The following is a 15,327-nucleotide window of genomic DNA, read 5'->3' as shown; positions in this document are numbered from 1 at the left end:
CTAAGTATAGGGCTCCCTAGAATCTTGAACCCACCAGCAATTGCTTCTGAAGTATCTGGACTCCCAAAATTGCCAATGCCTGTCCTGGATGCTGATTAGTAACGTCTATTTCTGAACATATAACAATATCATATTGAGTTGTCTATTAGTACACAGACATCCTCTAAATTATGCATTTAAGGTTTACATAAAACTTGCAAATTAATAATTATTTTTCATTAGCAGATTATTGGAGTGAAAGTGACCAGGATGACATTGATGGCTCAATGACCTTAAGACAGGAAGTTCCATCAACAGTGAGTGACACTTAATTAAAAATACAATTGGTAGGTAGGTAGGTAGGTAGGTAGAACAAATTTGGGTCTCAGGAAGTATAGTATTAGATATATGCAGAGATGGAGGTGATACAGCAATTAAGTAAATATGGCTTGTCTGTAGAGAGTAACATCAATGTGGGGGACAAAAGGACAGAATACAGGATTAATGCTAATGTGCAAATTTATTGCAATCCACACATTTTCACTTGAAAAGGGGCTGGTGATGCCCAAAACATGTTGTGTGGATTGCAATAAACATGCACATTAGCAGTAATCCTGAATTCTGTCTTTTTGTCACCCACATTGATGTTACCTATTGGAATATATGGTGTTAGGACAGAGCATCAGTGGGACATATATAGGACATTATATACTGCCTTTGAGTGTATAACTACAGTGTGAAGGATACCATTGTTTGTCATAGAATTGGTTATTTGATATAAAAAGATCTAATACATCTTCAAGGCAAAGGCTGTACTTACAAAAAGATGTATTAGATCTGTCAGTCAAAAACGGATTCAAACTCCTACATAAAAAGGAAAGGATGCCAAAGGGGAAATAGTATAGAGTGACTCACAACAGTAAAGAATTTAGAAACAGTAAAAAAACAGTAAAGAATTTTTAATTGATTATATTTAGAAAGTCTATTATTTCAGTGAGATGATACTTATATAACATTTACATTTTTGCAATACTTTTCCTTTAACCCAAATGGCTTTCTCAGACATGTTTGTTGATTAATAACTACGGATGGGCGAATTTGACCCGTTTCGTTTCGCCAAATATTCGCCGCCGGCAAAATGTCGCAGACGCCCATTAAAGTCTATGCGCGTCTTTTTTTTTTGACGCACACCACCATACAAGTCTATGGGCATCATTTTTTCGGCGAAACGAGGCGCAAAAATTCGCCCATCACTATTAATAACATTTGTAAAATGTTAATTCAGGTTAATTCATCCAGTCCATTTCCTGAGCCAAAGCATGGGCGTCATTTTTCAAGCGAGTCAACATATTCCCACTCTTCTGCTGAGGATTCAAGACAGGATGCCACTGGAAGTACACATTCATCGGGGTGCAGGCCTAGTTACAGGGAAAGACGTTCTTGGCAAGATCTAATTGAAACACCGTTAACCAGTTCAGGACTTCACTTTCTGCAGACTGTACCTTCTGATGGAGAATATGTAGCAGGGAACGTTGGAATGTCCCCAGAAAGGAGGAGACAAGCTACACTTCCAGTTCAAAGACACCACAATAATGAAAGGGATGGACCATTCCCGCTAACAGAATGTCCTAGGGGGCATACATCTCATGCTAGGACACAAAAACAACGCAGCCAAAGTCTGCCAAGGAACAGGGAAGTTAGAGTTAAGAACCGTGGGAAGAAGACAGACCAGCTAGAAGAGAAATCTGAAGATGAACTTTCGAAAAGGATTCATAGCAATTCTGATAAAGAAGGTAATGTGTTTTTGAATGCAACATCCAAAATATTTTTTTTCAACCTTGTCAGTTATTGAGCATTTCCATAATTGCTGCTGTACTTAATAGAATGTGGATAATTAATTTTGGGTACATGCTCTCTAATATGTTTACCATCACATCTTATTTATCAAAAACAGAATTACCAGCACTAACATAACTTTCAAGATAATACTGCTTTTATTTTATAATGACATTATCAGAGAAACTTTTGGATTTACAGAGTTCTTTGCTTTTTCAAAATTCTGTTGCAAGGTTGACGAAACAAAAGGGAAACGGCTAAACCCCGGCAATGGCAGGAATGGCTGACCTGGGGTAGGAAAGAGAAATTAGATGGCTGAATTCATAGAAAAAAAGATTAGTAAAAATAGCAACAATTATTTAAAAAAGAGTGGATATGGGTTAACTTGGGACATGGTTATTGAATCTGAGGATGACGTGGCCGAAAGAGATTTTATTCCCTAATTTCACAAGCCTAAACCAGATGTTACTACATGTACGGTATAAACTGCCATTATTTTGTTAAAGTTCAAATGTAGTGCTGCTAGGAATAACACTACAAATGCATTACAAAAACCCTCAAGCAGCCATTTTGCCAGAGACCTTGGAGTAGTTATGGCCAAGAGAGAGGGAGAATTATCTCAACTGGGGGTACTGAGGATCTTAAAACGTTGAATAGAATAAAGTAGTTCAGAAACATCAAGTTTGTGTCAAAGCAGAAATACTTGAGTAATAAACTGAGGGACAGCATAGTAAGTGAGCTGTTTACACAGGAGATCGTTTCTGATCATTCAAGATTTTTCATAAAAATCACAATATTTAAAAAATGGCAGCCTGTCAATAGCAGAGATTTTTTAACTATAAAAAAATGTGTTGGGCTCATTTATAAACATGTGGCAGAAACCTATTGCAACCAATCAATGAATACTTTTTTTCAGCGAGCTACCAGTTGAACAATGAAGCCAAGCATTTGAGTGGTTGCTGTGGGATACTGGCAAGGTGAAAATTTGCCAGTGTTTATAAATTAGCCCCAATGCAGTTCAAGCACTATATTCTAGTTATTTTGTGAGGGAAGCATTTAAATATGTGTTAAAAGCTCTAAGCTTCCCTTTTTAGAGCTTTATAGAATTTACAATGTGCCTCATGGTTGTCCTAAAAGACATCTAAGCTAGAGACAAATATTAACTAGGAAGCCCTTGAAACTCCATCAGCCTTTCAATAACAAGACTTCAAGAGAAGTAACATTGTCAGATAACAGCCATTGAAGTACAATTAGCTGGCTATGAAGATCAGTTGAGCCAAGAAAAACCAAAATACAGATTTGATTAAAAGTTTAGAAAAAGTCTGGCTGAACTCAGTTTAGATAACTTTCCCTGGAAAGATTAAATGTTTAAAGGGCAAGTCAAACCCAAAATAAAAATTTGCCTAATAAAAGAAAACATAATTCTATGCAACTTTCCAATATAAATTCATTGCAAATGTTCAGTACTTTTTAAGTTATTTGTAAAAACACTTGACATTAAAAGCAGCATTTGCTTAACTCCTGCTTGTTACTTTTTAAACAATGTTGCAACAGTCTTGGTTCCCCAGCAAAGACAGGTCTGTTAATCAGCTGCCTTGTCTTACATTGTATCAACAGTCTGAGCCATCAGGGCAGAGCATAGAAAGGGACAGACAAACATTGTTTTTAATAGCAAATAATATACAAATAACTTAAAAACCATAGAAAATGTGTAATGAATGCATACTGCAAAGTTGCGTAGAATGTTTTCTTTTATTACTTTTATTTTGGGGTTGACTTGCCCTTTAAGGATGAAATTGATGTCATGGATATTCTACAATATGGAACGATTTTAAAGGATGAATAGCACACGCTATTTCTTTTACAGAAAGCAAGAACGAAAACAGGTCTAGCACTGATGGGCTTCAAGAGCTATACAAATCACTGGAACAAGCCAGCCTATCCGCATTTGGGGAACAACGGCGTTCATCCAAACAGGAGTTCAGGAGGTCCTTTATAAAACGGTGTAATGATCCAGTGATGAATGAAAAACTCCATCGAATTAGAGTCTTGAAAAGCACTTTAAAGGTATTTAAATTATCTGTTTATTATTTTACTGTATAGTTTCCATCCTTTTGGAAAAACTGCTGAGAGGTTATAGTAATTTCAGAAAGGCTGTTACTTTCTGTACATTTAAATTGTAGGCAAACATCAATTACAAGCAAACTTTTGCCCAAATAAATCCACATTTGAAGTTGTTGCCTCAAAAGAAAAAATATAATTTTTTCTAGATTTAAGTTCTAAGTTTAAACCAAGGTGCGTTGGTATGTCCAAGCATATGTTTTAAAAATATTATAGGGGCTGTTTGCTAAATATCAATCTGGCTAACAAAAGAGTCTGTGTGTGTCTTTAATAATCATTGTAATCAATTTTTGAGCCTTTGACCAGCTTTCTAAACTGATTCCAAAGAAAAAAGCTGTAAAACCCTCTCTCTACCGAGGATTCACAAGTTATTGAATTGACAGCACTTTCACAAGGTAACCTTGCCTGTCAATTAATCAAGTTTACTTAAGCAGTGAGTGGGCAATTAGTTGGGATAGAAGTTGATGTAATTTAAGAATTTGTAATTATTAATTGATTTGATTAATTGTTGGCACAGAATTAATTGCCAATTTTCTTTTCTTTTGAGTCCTTAGCACTGTGCACTTTAGTAATTTAAAATTTATCAATTCAATAACTATTGAATCATCGCTAGAGACGGGGTTTTACTGCTTTTTTCTTTGGAATCAAATATTTTTAGTATGTCTGTGCGTGTCTGTGACGTCAGTCGGCGGACCCGTGCCGTCAGTGGGCGGGTCTATGACGTCAGTGGGCGGTCCCGTGTTGTCAGTGGGCGGGGCTATGATGCGGCAATCATCGATTGCCGATTGCCGTGTCAATCAAGGGAATCCCGCCCGGTTTTCCTTATTTGGAAAACCGGGCAGGAAGTATAGGCCCGGGCAGCCCCTCAAAATACCGGGCTGTCCGGGTCAAAACCGGACAGGTGGCAACCTTATCGAAAAGTGAGTTCTTTGAATTTAATAGGGATAACCCGGTTTTCTTTACCAGCTTTCTAAACTGTCATTTTCCAACTGTATTTTCTTTCCTTGGCCTTTTAGGCAAAAGAAGGGGACCTTAGAATCATCAACTCTCTTCTAGAGGACTCACATTTGTCATCAAAGAAATTTAAAGAGTGGAAGCAAAAAAACTTAGAATTTTTCTTGGACATCTGTGAGTACAGCGGAACCCTGAAACCTCAGAACGGTGCCTCTGAACTTGCAACTTCAGCACCCATAGTGGCACATACACATTCATTTATTGAAACGCACGTCTGACTAGTAGCAGCACCATGAACAATAAATTTGCTAGGTGCCACCGGAACTCAAGTCAAGAAACACTGTAATCTTTGTATATAATGTAATCAAGTATATTGTACATAGACTGGATAAGAGAATAGTGCCACACGATGCCTATGACATTGCATGAAAAATTCAGTATTATTATTATTTCCTAAATTATTTTTCCTGTATGTACCAAGATCTGCATATATGTTGAATTACTGTATCAGGGAGGGACAATGCTACTGTTCAAGTACCAGCCCAGAATATTTTATATATCTAGATACAGCGCTATTATCAGGGAGTGCCGGAGTACACCACTGACTATGGGCAAGGAAAATCCAATTGTATTTCTGCTCAGTCATGGTGGGGCCTGGTCACTCCTCTTTTGCACCAGGCACAAGGGTCTCTGCAAAGTGACCCTGTTTAGATATGCAATCACTCTCTGGCTTTGTTTTTTCTGTATCTATGTATACAAAATGCAAAACAGCATACAGTAATATTAATTCATTTCAAATAATTTTACTGATAACATTTTTACAGTTTTTCCTATGCCAGAGGTGTTTAGGATTACAAAACATTTCTGGTTTAGAATTCAGACAACTTTGTTGGTTACTATAATCATTACACTTTTTTGTAGACTTATAAAATATCTCTAGGAGTTGAAAGAGGTTCCAGACAAAGAGAAATGGCTCAGCCCCTTAGTGCCTTAAGATGTGTCTTGTGCATCCTGCAAACAGCAGCTTTCTTAATCTATGTCATTTGTGTTGGGATTATATCCAACTTCCAAGGAAGGCTTTCAACTCTTATTGAACTGTTTAAGGGATGCTCCAACTTAAGGTGGCTTTCAGTCCGCTCAGAAAGTCTGTTTTGAAGTGCTAGATGTCTTTGCAGGATTATCGATATCTCCACTGTGAATTTAATGCCACTATCCTGTGATTTAAGAAACTCTAAGGGGGTATATTTATCAAAAAGTGATGTTAGAGGTCACCACAGTCTGCTAGAATGAAATACCGCCTCTCTCCATTCATTTCTATGGGATTTTTAAAGGCGTATTTATCAAAGGGTGAACTTTCATTTTCACCCTTTGATAAATACGCCTTAAAAATTCGATACAAATGAATGGAGAAAGGCGGTATTTTACTCTAGCAGACTGTGGTGACCTCTAACTTCACTTTTTGTTAAATATACCCCTAAGGGCAGGACTGAATGGCGATACCGCAGTGATCTGACGCGCTGTACCAAATCGCAGGCATCACGTTGGATGCGACGGAAACAAGGTAAGTAATGGCAGTGTCGGATCATGTCGCATAGTTGATGCGACACGACATGACTGTCGGGTGCAGATGCAGCGTCTGCATCCGACAGTCATGTTGCATCTCATCAATGCTGTGACACAATGCGACAATTGAAATACCTTATTTCCGTCGCATCCGATGCGACGCCTGCGATTTTGCGCAGCGCGGCGGAATCGGCCGTGTAGTCCTGCCCTAAGTGATGTTGGCTTGTAGTTTGGATGGGAAATTCAACCAGTCAAGAGTGTTCTCCATACAGGAAGAACAATGTGAACTGTAGGAAAGTGAACAGAGTGGAACCACAGAATCAATGCGATCTATCCAATACATATAAAGGCAGTAGGTGCTGTTCACTTGGTTCTTCCAGCTAATAGCTAGCATAAAATCAAATGTTTGTGGGTCGGATCTGTCTCCAGTTAATTGTTAATTCCTTCTCTCCACAAACGTATCATTGTGATAAGCCCTAAATTTGAAGGGGAGTGTTCACCACTAAAAATGCACACAGACTGTAGTGGGTGTTTAATAAAACGTGTTGTGTCCCGGATAGGTTTAATGTATTTATGCTTATAGTTTTTGCAATAACATATTTACTGGTGTGCTTATTCAACTTAATCCTGCTGCAAATGACTTAATCATATTGTTTGCCAGTTCGAACAATTTGTTCATATGGTACAAAATAATGCTCCTGATGTAAGTCTGAGCACCACAGCATGAATGACTTTCATTTCATTCATAAAACATTAAATATATTAAAAGAAAACTATAAGATACAAATAATAAAGCCTATTTCTAAAACAGGTTTTGTTACATATCCTCTACAGTTTTTGTTTTCTTTTATCACAATGACAGAATGTAGGCCTGTAATGATCTCACCTGTCTGTAGCGTTATGCCCTTTCTATTAATCGTATGCTGTAATCTAAGATTTTTTTTTTATGGAATCCGGATTTTGGCCAGTGTGTTTAAAGACAAGAGAACACTGCAGATGGCGATATAAAATTATAAAATTATTATTAAACAAAGGAAAAAAATCTCCAAAGAAAGATATTGCTACACCAATTAAAATGCATAATTTCTCAGGGGATTCTAGAATAAAGGGAGGTGATGAAACTGCAAAACCATACTGAAAAAGAAGAAACTTTCAAGATAAAAAAACAGTAGCCTAAAATGCTTCTAAACAGTTAAAAAATGCCAAGACAAATTATTTTATATCATTCTCTTTATAAAAGTGTTAAATACACAAAATCCTTAAAAATATAGTGATCCTTGCCAAACATCAACCCTCACAAAATCGACATAATTTAATAAACAAAAGAGAACACATTACTTCCTTAGGCTTCATCTTTTGGATGAATCCAGGTATTTGAGACTCTATTTTACTGCACCACTGATCCATGAGATTACGCTCATACTGTTCCTGGAAGCTCAAACAGTGTTCATGGCTGCCCTTAATAAATGTGCATAGTACAAGGAGATTGCTACACTGTACACATTTGTGTTAAAGGTGTTTAAATTTACTTATACCCCCTACTATTTCTATTCCAGTCTTATTCAAGACTTAGCAATCAGACAGCTGCTGAAATTGCAAATTGGAAAGCATCTGAATAAAAAAAATCCTAAAAAGACCAATTGCAAATTGAATATTATTGTCTACTTAATATTAATTTGATGCTGGCCTGCCATATAAGATGATGCTACAGGGCTGATTATATATATTCTGATTCTAACTGTGCTGGTTTCTGTGCTGCCATTTGCCAATAATCAGGACCATCTACTAATCAGTCTGATTTTATGAGATTTATATTAAAGATATTCAGTATATTATGAGTCAGTCCCTAAACACAGTAACTAACAGCAGCACAGAGCATGTGCAGTGAATCAGCAGAAAAGAAGATGGCGAGCTACTGGGGCATCTTTGCAGACACAGATCTTCCCTGCTAAAGGGCTCTGGTTGCCTTGGGCTGGTACAGAAGCCTAAAACATAGGGGCAGATTTATCAATGGTCGAAGTGAAAATTCTAATTAAAATAATTAAAATTGTGAGCTAATTTTTGTGTACTTCGACTAGCGAATAGCCCAAATTTGATTTGAATTTGAAAAAATGAATTTCGAAATCATGTACTGTCTTTAAAAATTTGATTTCAACCATTCACCATCTAAAACCTGCCAAATTGCCATTTTAGCCTATGGGGGACCTCCTAGAACCTATTTGGAGTCAATTGGTGGACTTTGAAAAATCAAAGTTTTTGGGGGGAAAAACTTTGAATCATACGATTCGAATGCGATATTACTTCGATTTGTACAATTCGAATTAGATTGAAAACTTTTTCAGCCAATTTTGAATTTCGAAGTTTTTCAAATCAGAAATTTGACCCTTGATAAATCTGCCCCATAATGTAAAAACATTTCTACATTTCTGCCCTACATCTTTAGTTAAGCTTTAGTTCTCCTTTAAGTATATAGGGAGCAGTTCTGTGAGGGGTGGTTGCAGACTCTATAAACTGTGCTAAATGGGTATGTTAGTTGATGCATTTCTTAACTTCAGCCATAGTGAGCACATTAAATGGCACCTATCATCTAAAAATCATGGTTATATTTGGTGTAATGTGTAAATAAAACTGTGGATGAGCTATATACTTTAAAGGGTCATTATATTGCATTTTTGAAACTACACTATTTATCATGCTGTGTAAAAAAATACAGCACACATCACCATCAGAATGGCAGCTATCACCAAAGACAACAACAATAAACAATTCATTTTTTTTTTACGTTTTAATTTATTTATTAAGATGTGTACAAATGTTTTCTTCAAGAACGTTTGCTGCAAAGAAATTCAGGCATAAACAGCAGCTTGAAAATGCTGTGTGAAAAATAGTGAGCCTCCTGTGTTTTTTACTGCCAGAATTTACTTGCCCCCTAAATTTTCCCTGTTGACTCCAATGGGCTATGCCATAAATATGGTGTAAAATATATAATGTGTAAAAAAAAACATCTGCTGGACAGTGTAAAAAAAAAATACAGTTCTATATAAATTCACAATTTTTTTACACCATTTTTACAGTATAAATAATTGCACACAAAATAATAAATAGGCCCCTAAAAGTTCCATGATCTTTCTATTGAGCAGTTGAGAAATATTATTACCTACTAAAGCAGAACAACCCCTTGACTATTTCCCATGATAATTTGGAAGCTCGCTGTATTTCTGGAGCCTAAAGAAGAGGTTTTGAATAAAATAAAGCAATGTCATACTCTCAAGCAACTGCACACTGGTTATTCTTTAAAACCACACAAAGACAAACAAACTTTAAGGGAGTTATTTATCAAAGGTTGAATTTTAGCATAACGTGAATTTTGAATGGTACATTATTTATGAAAAAATGTAAACATAAAAAATTTGATCAAACAGTCCAGACGCGAAAATTCAAATCTAATTTTAAAAAAAAACGTTGTTTTGACGTGCAACATTTTTTTCTCCCATTGGGGTCTATGGGTGCCATTTCCACTGTGAAACTTGGCAAAACAATTGTCTTCTCACTTCTATTAAAGGGGAACTAAAGTTTAAAAATGGAATAATGCTAGAAATGCTGTATTTTGTATACTAAACATAAACATGAACTTACTGCACCAGAAGCCTAATTAAACAATGATTTATGCTTTCAAAGGTGGTCACCATCTTGCACATGTTCAGTGTGGTCTGGGCTTCAGTTGGGAGGCTAAGCTTAGGGATCATCATAAATTATAAAAGCAGCACAAGTCTAATAATATCTGCCATAGAAGTCGATACAGCAAGACTGATTAAGAAACAGAATTTGCAGACTGCCCTGGGTATGTGGATATGAATCTCTTCATGGTTGCCACTGCTCTGCAGGGAAACAAACAAAGCTGCTCAAATTCTGGGAAGTAAAGTGGGGGGCTCCCCTCTGCCGTTTGAAAGTATGATGGTTTCCCTGCAGAGCAGTTAGAACCATCTGAAGTTTCCTATCCACAGTAGTCAGAGTAAGTAAAACAAAGGGGGAATTTTACTGCATACAGTCAGGTACACATTTTTTAATTAAAGTATATCAGAGATCGGTTTTTCATTAAAGAAAGTAAAAATATGATTTTATTTTTTTGCCTTTACATCCCCTTTCAACATCTTCAAATAGTCCAAGTGACCTCCGCTATCGACTTCAACACAAACTTGGCAGGTTTTAGGTGGCAGAAATTCGAATTAGATCTGTTTCCGGTGTCGATGTGTTATAAATCTCACATTCATATTCGAGTTGGTGGTTTAAAATTTGAAATTGTGAGTTTTGACCCAAAGTAAAATTTGAATTCGTATTTACCATTTGAGCCTTAGTAATTCTGCCCCTAAATATTGGTAATAATAATAACTATACATTTGCCACATTGAAACGAAAATTAAAATGTAAGTGCAAATGGACCCCCCATTGTATTGAAGTGTAAAATATTAGGAGAGTGTAACTGGGGTCAAAGCAGAAAAGAAAGGTTCTGTGGCGCTTCAAAGGAGCAGACAGGCCTCACCCTGCCTACATATATACTTAGATGATTTAAGGAACTTTAATAGAAGTAATTGATTTTATAGAGACAGATGTCAATATAATACAGAGAATAACATGAAATATCACATAATTACACATTCCAAATACACCAGAAAGAACAAAGTGGACAAAATAGGAATGTTTGGCAGGTCAACAAAATTACAGGAACAGCTTGTGCTTGGTGTTTATAAAGAAGTATAAAGAGAGCTCATTAAAGCATACTCCTTTTATATAGGAGACCATATGAAGAATATTCTGTCTACACTGTTTAATGTCACTTATGTTTATGACTCTTCCAAACAGCATACATACATAGGACCATTGCAGAACTGAATAACAAGGACTGCTGTTGAACATGCCGGTGTCCAGCAGAATTCGATCTAGTGCAGAAGAACTCACAGCACTTTGGGGTTGACTTATTAACATCTGAGCTTGATTTACTGCATTTTGCAGAATAAAATTGAGGTTTTTTCCCCCCTCCCAAGATCATTTTTTTGGGGGGTTGCCAGTGAGATTTTTATTATATATGCTTTTCTTTGAAATAAAATCAGTGATTATGGCAAAACAAAATGAAAAATGGAATCCACAAGCTGAAATATGAATAAATCAGCCCCTAAATGGTTCATTATCATTTCAGTGTATGTACCCAGACCATAAAGACCTATTAATCAACAAAACAATTGATGTTAGTTTATGGCAGATGCGTACACTAGTAAGAAATAAATGTATATTTAAAAAGTATTCACTAGAAGTAATATTAGACAATTGTATACAAGGGGTGTTCATCTGAAGGTAATTGTGTATATATATATATACACAGTCCGATTATTCTATTCCGATTTATTATACATTCATATTTGTTACAGAATGGAAAACTATATACTCCTTGGTAAAAAAAATACTACTGCAAGGCTTGTTCATTTTCATGGATTCATGATTTGATGGAGTCTTGGACCTGCTGAGCTCTAACACTAAACGCATATAGCAAACTAGTGTTTGAGTACTCAAATAATTAAACACTTTCATGACTGTCATGATCATTTATCTGACAGTGAGGGAAGTACTAAGTAAATGTGCTACAACTCAAACGTCTGAGAATATAATTTTGAGTATATTGTTGAATATATAAAGCAGATATGGCTTTATAAGCACTGATTTAACAAAATGAAAGCATTAGACATCTTATTGTAGGAATAAAAAATTCCATGGCAATGATGGCCTCCTTTCTGATTTTCAACATCCCCACAAAGGCAGAGATGATCCTTAGCATCTATCCATCTTGGATCTCAGAAAAACGTGCTCATCCTCCAACCCGGTATAAACTGGAAATCGTATAACATTCATGATTAACTGTTGAAATATTCCTTTCTTTTTACATCATTCTGACCATTTCCATAGACTAGTATGATTTGGTGCTGCTGTTTTCCAGTAGCTGTATGTATGTGAAAATGTCTGCACACTGGCCAAAGATGTTCTGTTGGAGAGTGTTGAATCCATACATCACTTCTAAGTACTGTTTGATTCAGGCAATGCACCAATGTAGCTTTACTTTCATAAAAGCAGGTGAGGGGAACCTGCGAATGCACTACAATTTGTGACTTGTGACACAGACACTGTATTGCAAATAAAACATTTGTCCAAGCTATTTTTGGGCCATTAATGATCTGTGTGTAACTGATCACCATCGAGGAGATATGTTCAAATCAGAAGACTTTTTTTTTTCTTTTAAAATAATGCTTAACTGAATGAAAAAATGTTTATCTCTTGTACTATGGCTTGCACTTTACCTGCATATAAACTGTGAAGTAGGCTGTAGTAACATTGTTTTGTTTTGTATCGCAGGTTGATATACCAAAGCACTATTATATTGCCGGTTTTCAACCATTTAATCTTACTAGCCTTCGGTTTTCAGAATATTAAAGTTTATTTTGGTACCAGACTATGGTCACATGACCACCACTAGTAACTTTTTGGTTGCTGTTTTTCAACTACATGTAAATATGTTCTGTATTACTGCAGCAATAGGAAATTACTAACCAAACATACTTTAGGACTGTTTCAAAGAAAAGGTAAAATGCCTGTTTCCTCTATGTTTCACCACTAGATGAAGCACCTTCTTTAGGACTGTTTCAAAGAAAAGGTAAAATGCCTGTTTCCTCTATGTTTCACCACTAGATGAAGCACCTTCTGTTTACTTTGTCTTATGTATATATAGACAGCACTGTTATTGTCAATCATTTGGAGGGGTCCCTTTCTTTTTTATTGGGTTATCTCTTCAACAACTGGAGGAATACATGCTATTGCTTGAGTAAAAAGGAAGCGTGGAGACGATATAATATGACATGGGTAAAAGTTTGCAATGTTAGTCATATACAACAGCAGTACTAGCAAAACAATGTATTATTACAATGAAATGTGCTTTCTTTTGACATTTTCCACATTATACTTAAGCACATAAACAAGTGTATTTAATAAATAACATGAGTATTACAGATGTGACTGGGTTTTTTCCTATATAATCTTTAGTATTGTTGTGCTCAACCCTTTGTCCATTAGATATCTTAAACTTCAGAATTAGGTGGACAAAGTCCCCCTTCCTGGAAACATGCGCACTAGCCGAATATCCTATTAATGCATAGCAGTTTGACCACTTTAGACACAAGGTCAAGGCAGGCAGCAAGCAAAACCGAGTCTAAGAACATGCATAAGGTTGGGGCAGGCAGTAGACAAGAGAAAATCCAGGAATAGACCTAGGGTCAAAACCAGGGGGTCAGAACCAGAGGACAAAGCGGGAACAGATTTACAGGATAGGAACCTAAGACTTGGATGAAGCAAATGGGTTAATGATCCAGCACCATTGTATAGGAGAGACTAGAAGCCAGTTAGAATACACACGAATTGTATGTGAAGAATGCAAACAATGAATTTAGTCTGAAAAACACCTGCACTGCTTGGTGCAGATTACAAAATTAAAACAGATAAGAAATGTGAATCAAATCATGCTTATCTAAACAATAAAAGAGAAAGCAGTGGAGTTCCTATTTGTTTAAATGAATATTTCATAATTTTCATAAGTACTCTTTCTGTGAACCGCACCAGTTTTTGAGATGGAGGTTGACATTATTTAAATGAATAAAGACAGATTAAAATTAAAGGATATAATTATCTGAAGTATTGCACACAAAGCCATGTTGCAGAATCATGTCCCCCAAATGAATTACTCCTAAGTAAGGTGTTCCTTTCTACTAGCTCCAAGACCACATATACAGAATGCATAAACATATCCACTTACAAAAATAAGTAATCTGTAAAGAACTGTCACCTTACTATAGAAAGTATAGACCCAATTTATGTGTGCAAAAAGAACTGCAGTACAGTCACTAGGGCTTGCGACCTTATCTTCCTGTGAGTTACCAGCTTATAACCTTGATGGACTATTTTGCTGTCATGTTTAATTTGAAAAGAACTTATATCCTAGTGAATGACATTAAGGGGCAGATTAATCAAGGGTCCAATTGAAAATTCAAAATTAGAATTTTTGAGCTTTTTTACTGTCGAATAAAATATTATCGCATTCAACAAGGCAGTTATTCAAATTCGATTCGAGTTTTTAAAAAAATCAAATACAATTTTCAAAGATTTATCACACTCAAATTTGACTATTTGTCACCTAAAACCTGCTGAATTGCTGTTTAACCCTTTCCCTACCAGCCGTTTTGTCCTAGATGTGCACATCTACTGCCAAGCAGTTTTTAGACATTTTGTACGCTTTCACTTTAAGGGCCTTTCCTGGGGAGGTCTTTTAGTTTACCCAGTAAAACAATATATTGTTTTTTCAGGACAACCTGAACTTTCAAAATATGCAAGAATTTTGGTGTAATTCTACTTCTGTAAAAAAAAAAATAGACTTCTAAATGTCTAATAAAATGAAAAAAAATCATGTTTCACAAAGAACAATCGCAAATATCAGAAACATCATTTATTTTATGTACGAGAACACAGCTGATTTGGAAAGGTCTATGTCTCCTGAATGCGGCAATACCAAATATATATAGTTTTATGGAGATTTCTCACTTGTATAGCTCAAAATCCACAAGCAGTACACTACCAAATTTCCAAAGCACAGCTCCCCAAACGGCATATTTCTGATTTCAAGGCCAAACATTCCACTAACAGTAGGTTTACCCTAGAAAACTACTCATTATTAGAAAGAACAGATTCGGGTGAATCAAAAATGGGTAAATATATCTTTGTACTCCAAACTACCAAGTTGCAATTGTTTCCTAATGTTATGTTTTATAGAAATTGATGAATTTT

General features: G+C 35.9%; 1 protein-coding gene across 1 annotated transcript in view; it reads left to right on the top strand.

Moving 5' to 3' along the window:
• The window catches only part of LOC108700149 (connector enhancer of kinase suppressor of ras 2), a 298,982-nt gene extending 292,828 nt beyond the window's left edge, over nt 1–6,154 (top strand). The window contains exons 20-23 of the mRNA XM_041574976.1: nt 223–296; nt 1,265–1,772; nt 3,683–3,882; nt 4,953–6,154. Of these exons, the coding sequence (XP_041430910.1) occupies nt 223–296; nt 1,265–1,772; nt 3,683–3,882; nt 4,953–5,168 (998 nt within the window). The 3' untranslated portion in view covers nt 5,169–6,154. The remainder of the gene's footprint in view (nt 1–222; nt 297–1,264; nt 1,773–3,682; nt 3,883–4,952) is intronic.
• Nucleotides 6,155–15,327: the final 9,173 nt, after the last annotated feature.

Source organism: Xenopus laevis, chromosome 8S (assembly GCF_017654675.1).
Source record: "Xenopus laevis strain J_2021 chromosome 8S, Xenopus_laevis_v10.1, whole genome shotgun sequence".
Lineage (NCBI taxonomy): Eukaryota > Metazoa > Chordata > Amphibia > Anura > Pipidae > Xenopus > Xenopus laevis.
The sequence above is the reverse complement of the archived record's forward strand: the minus strand, read 5'-3'. Positions and strand labels throughout refer to the sequence as shown.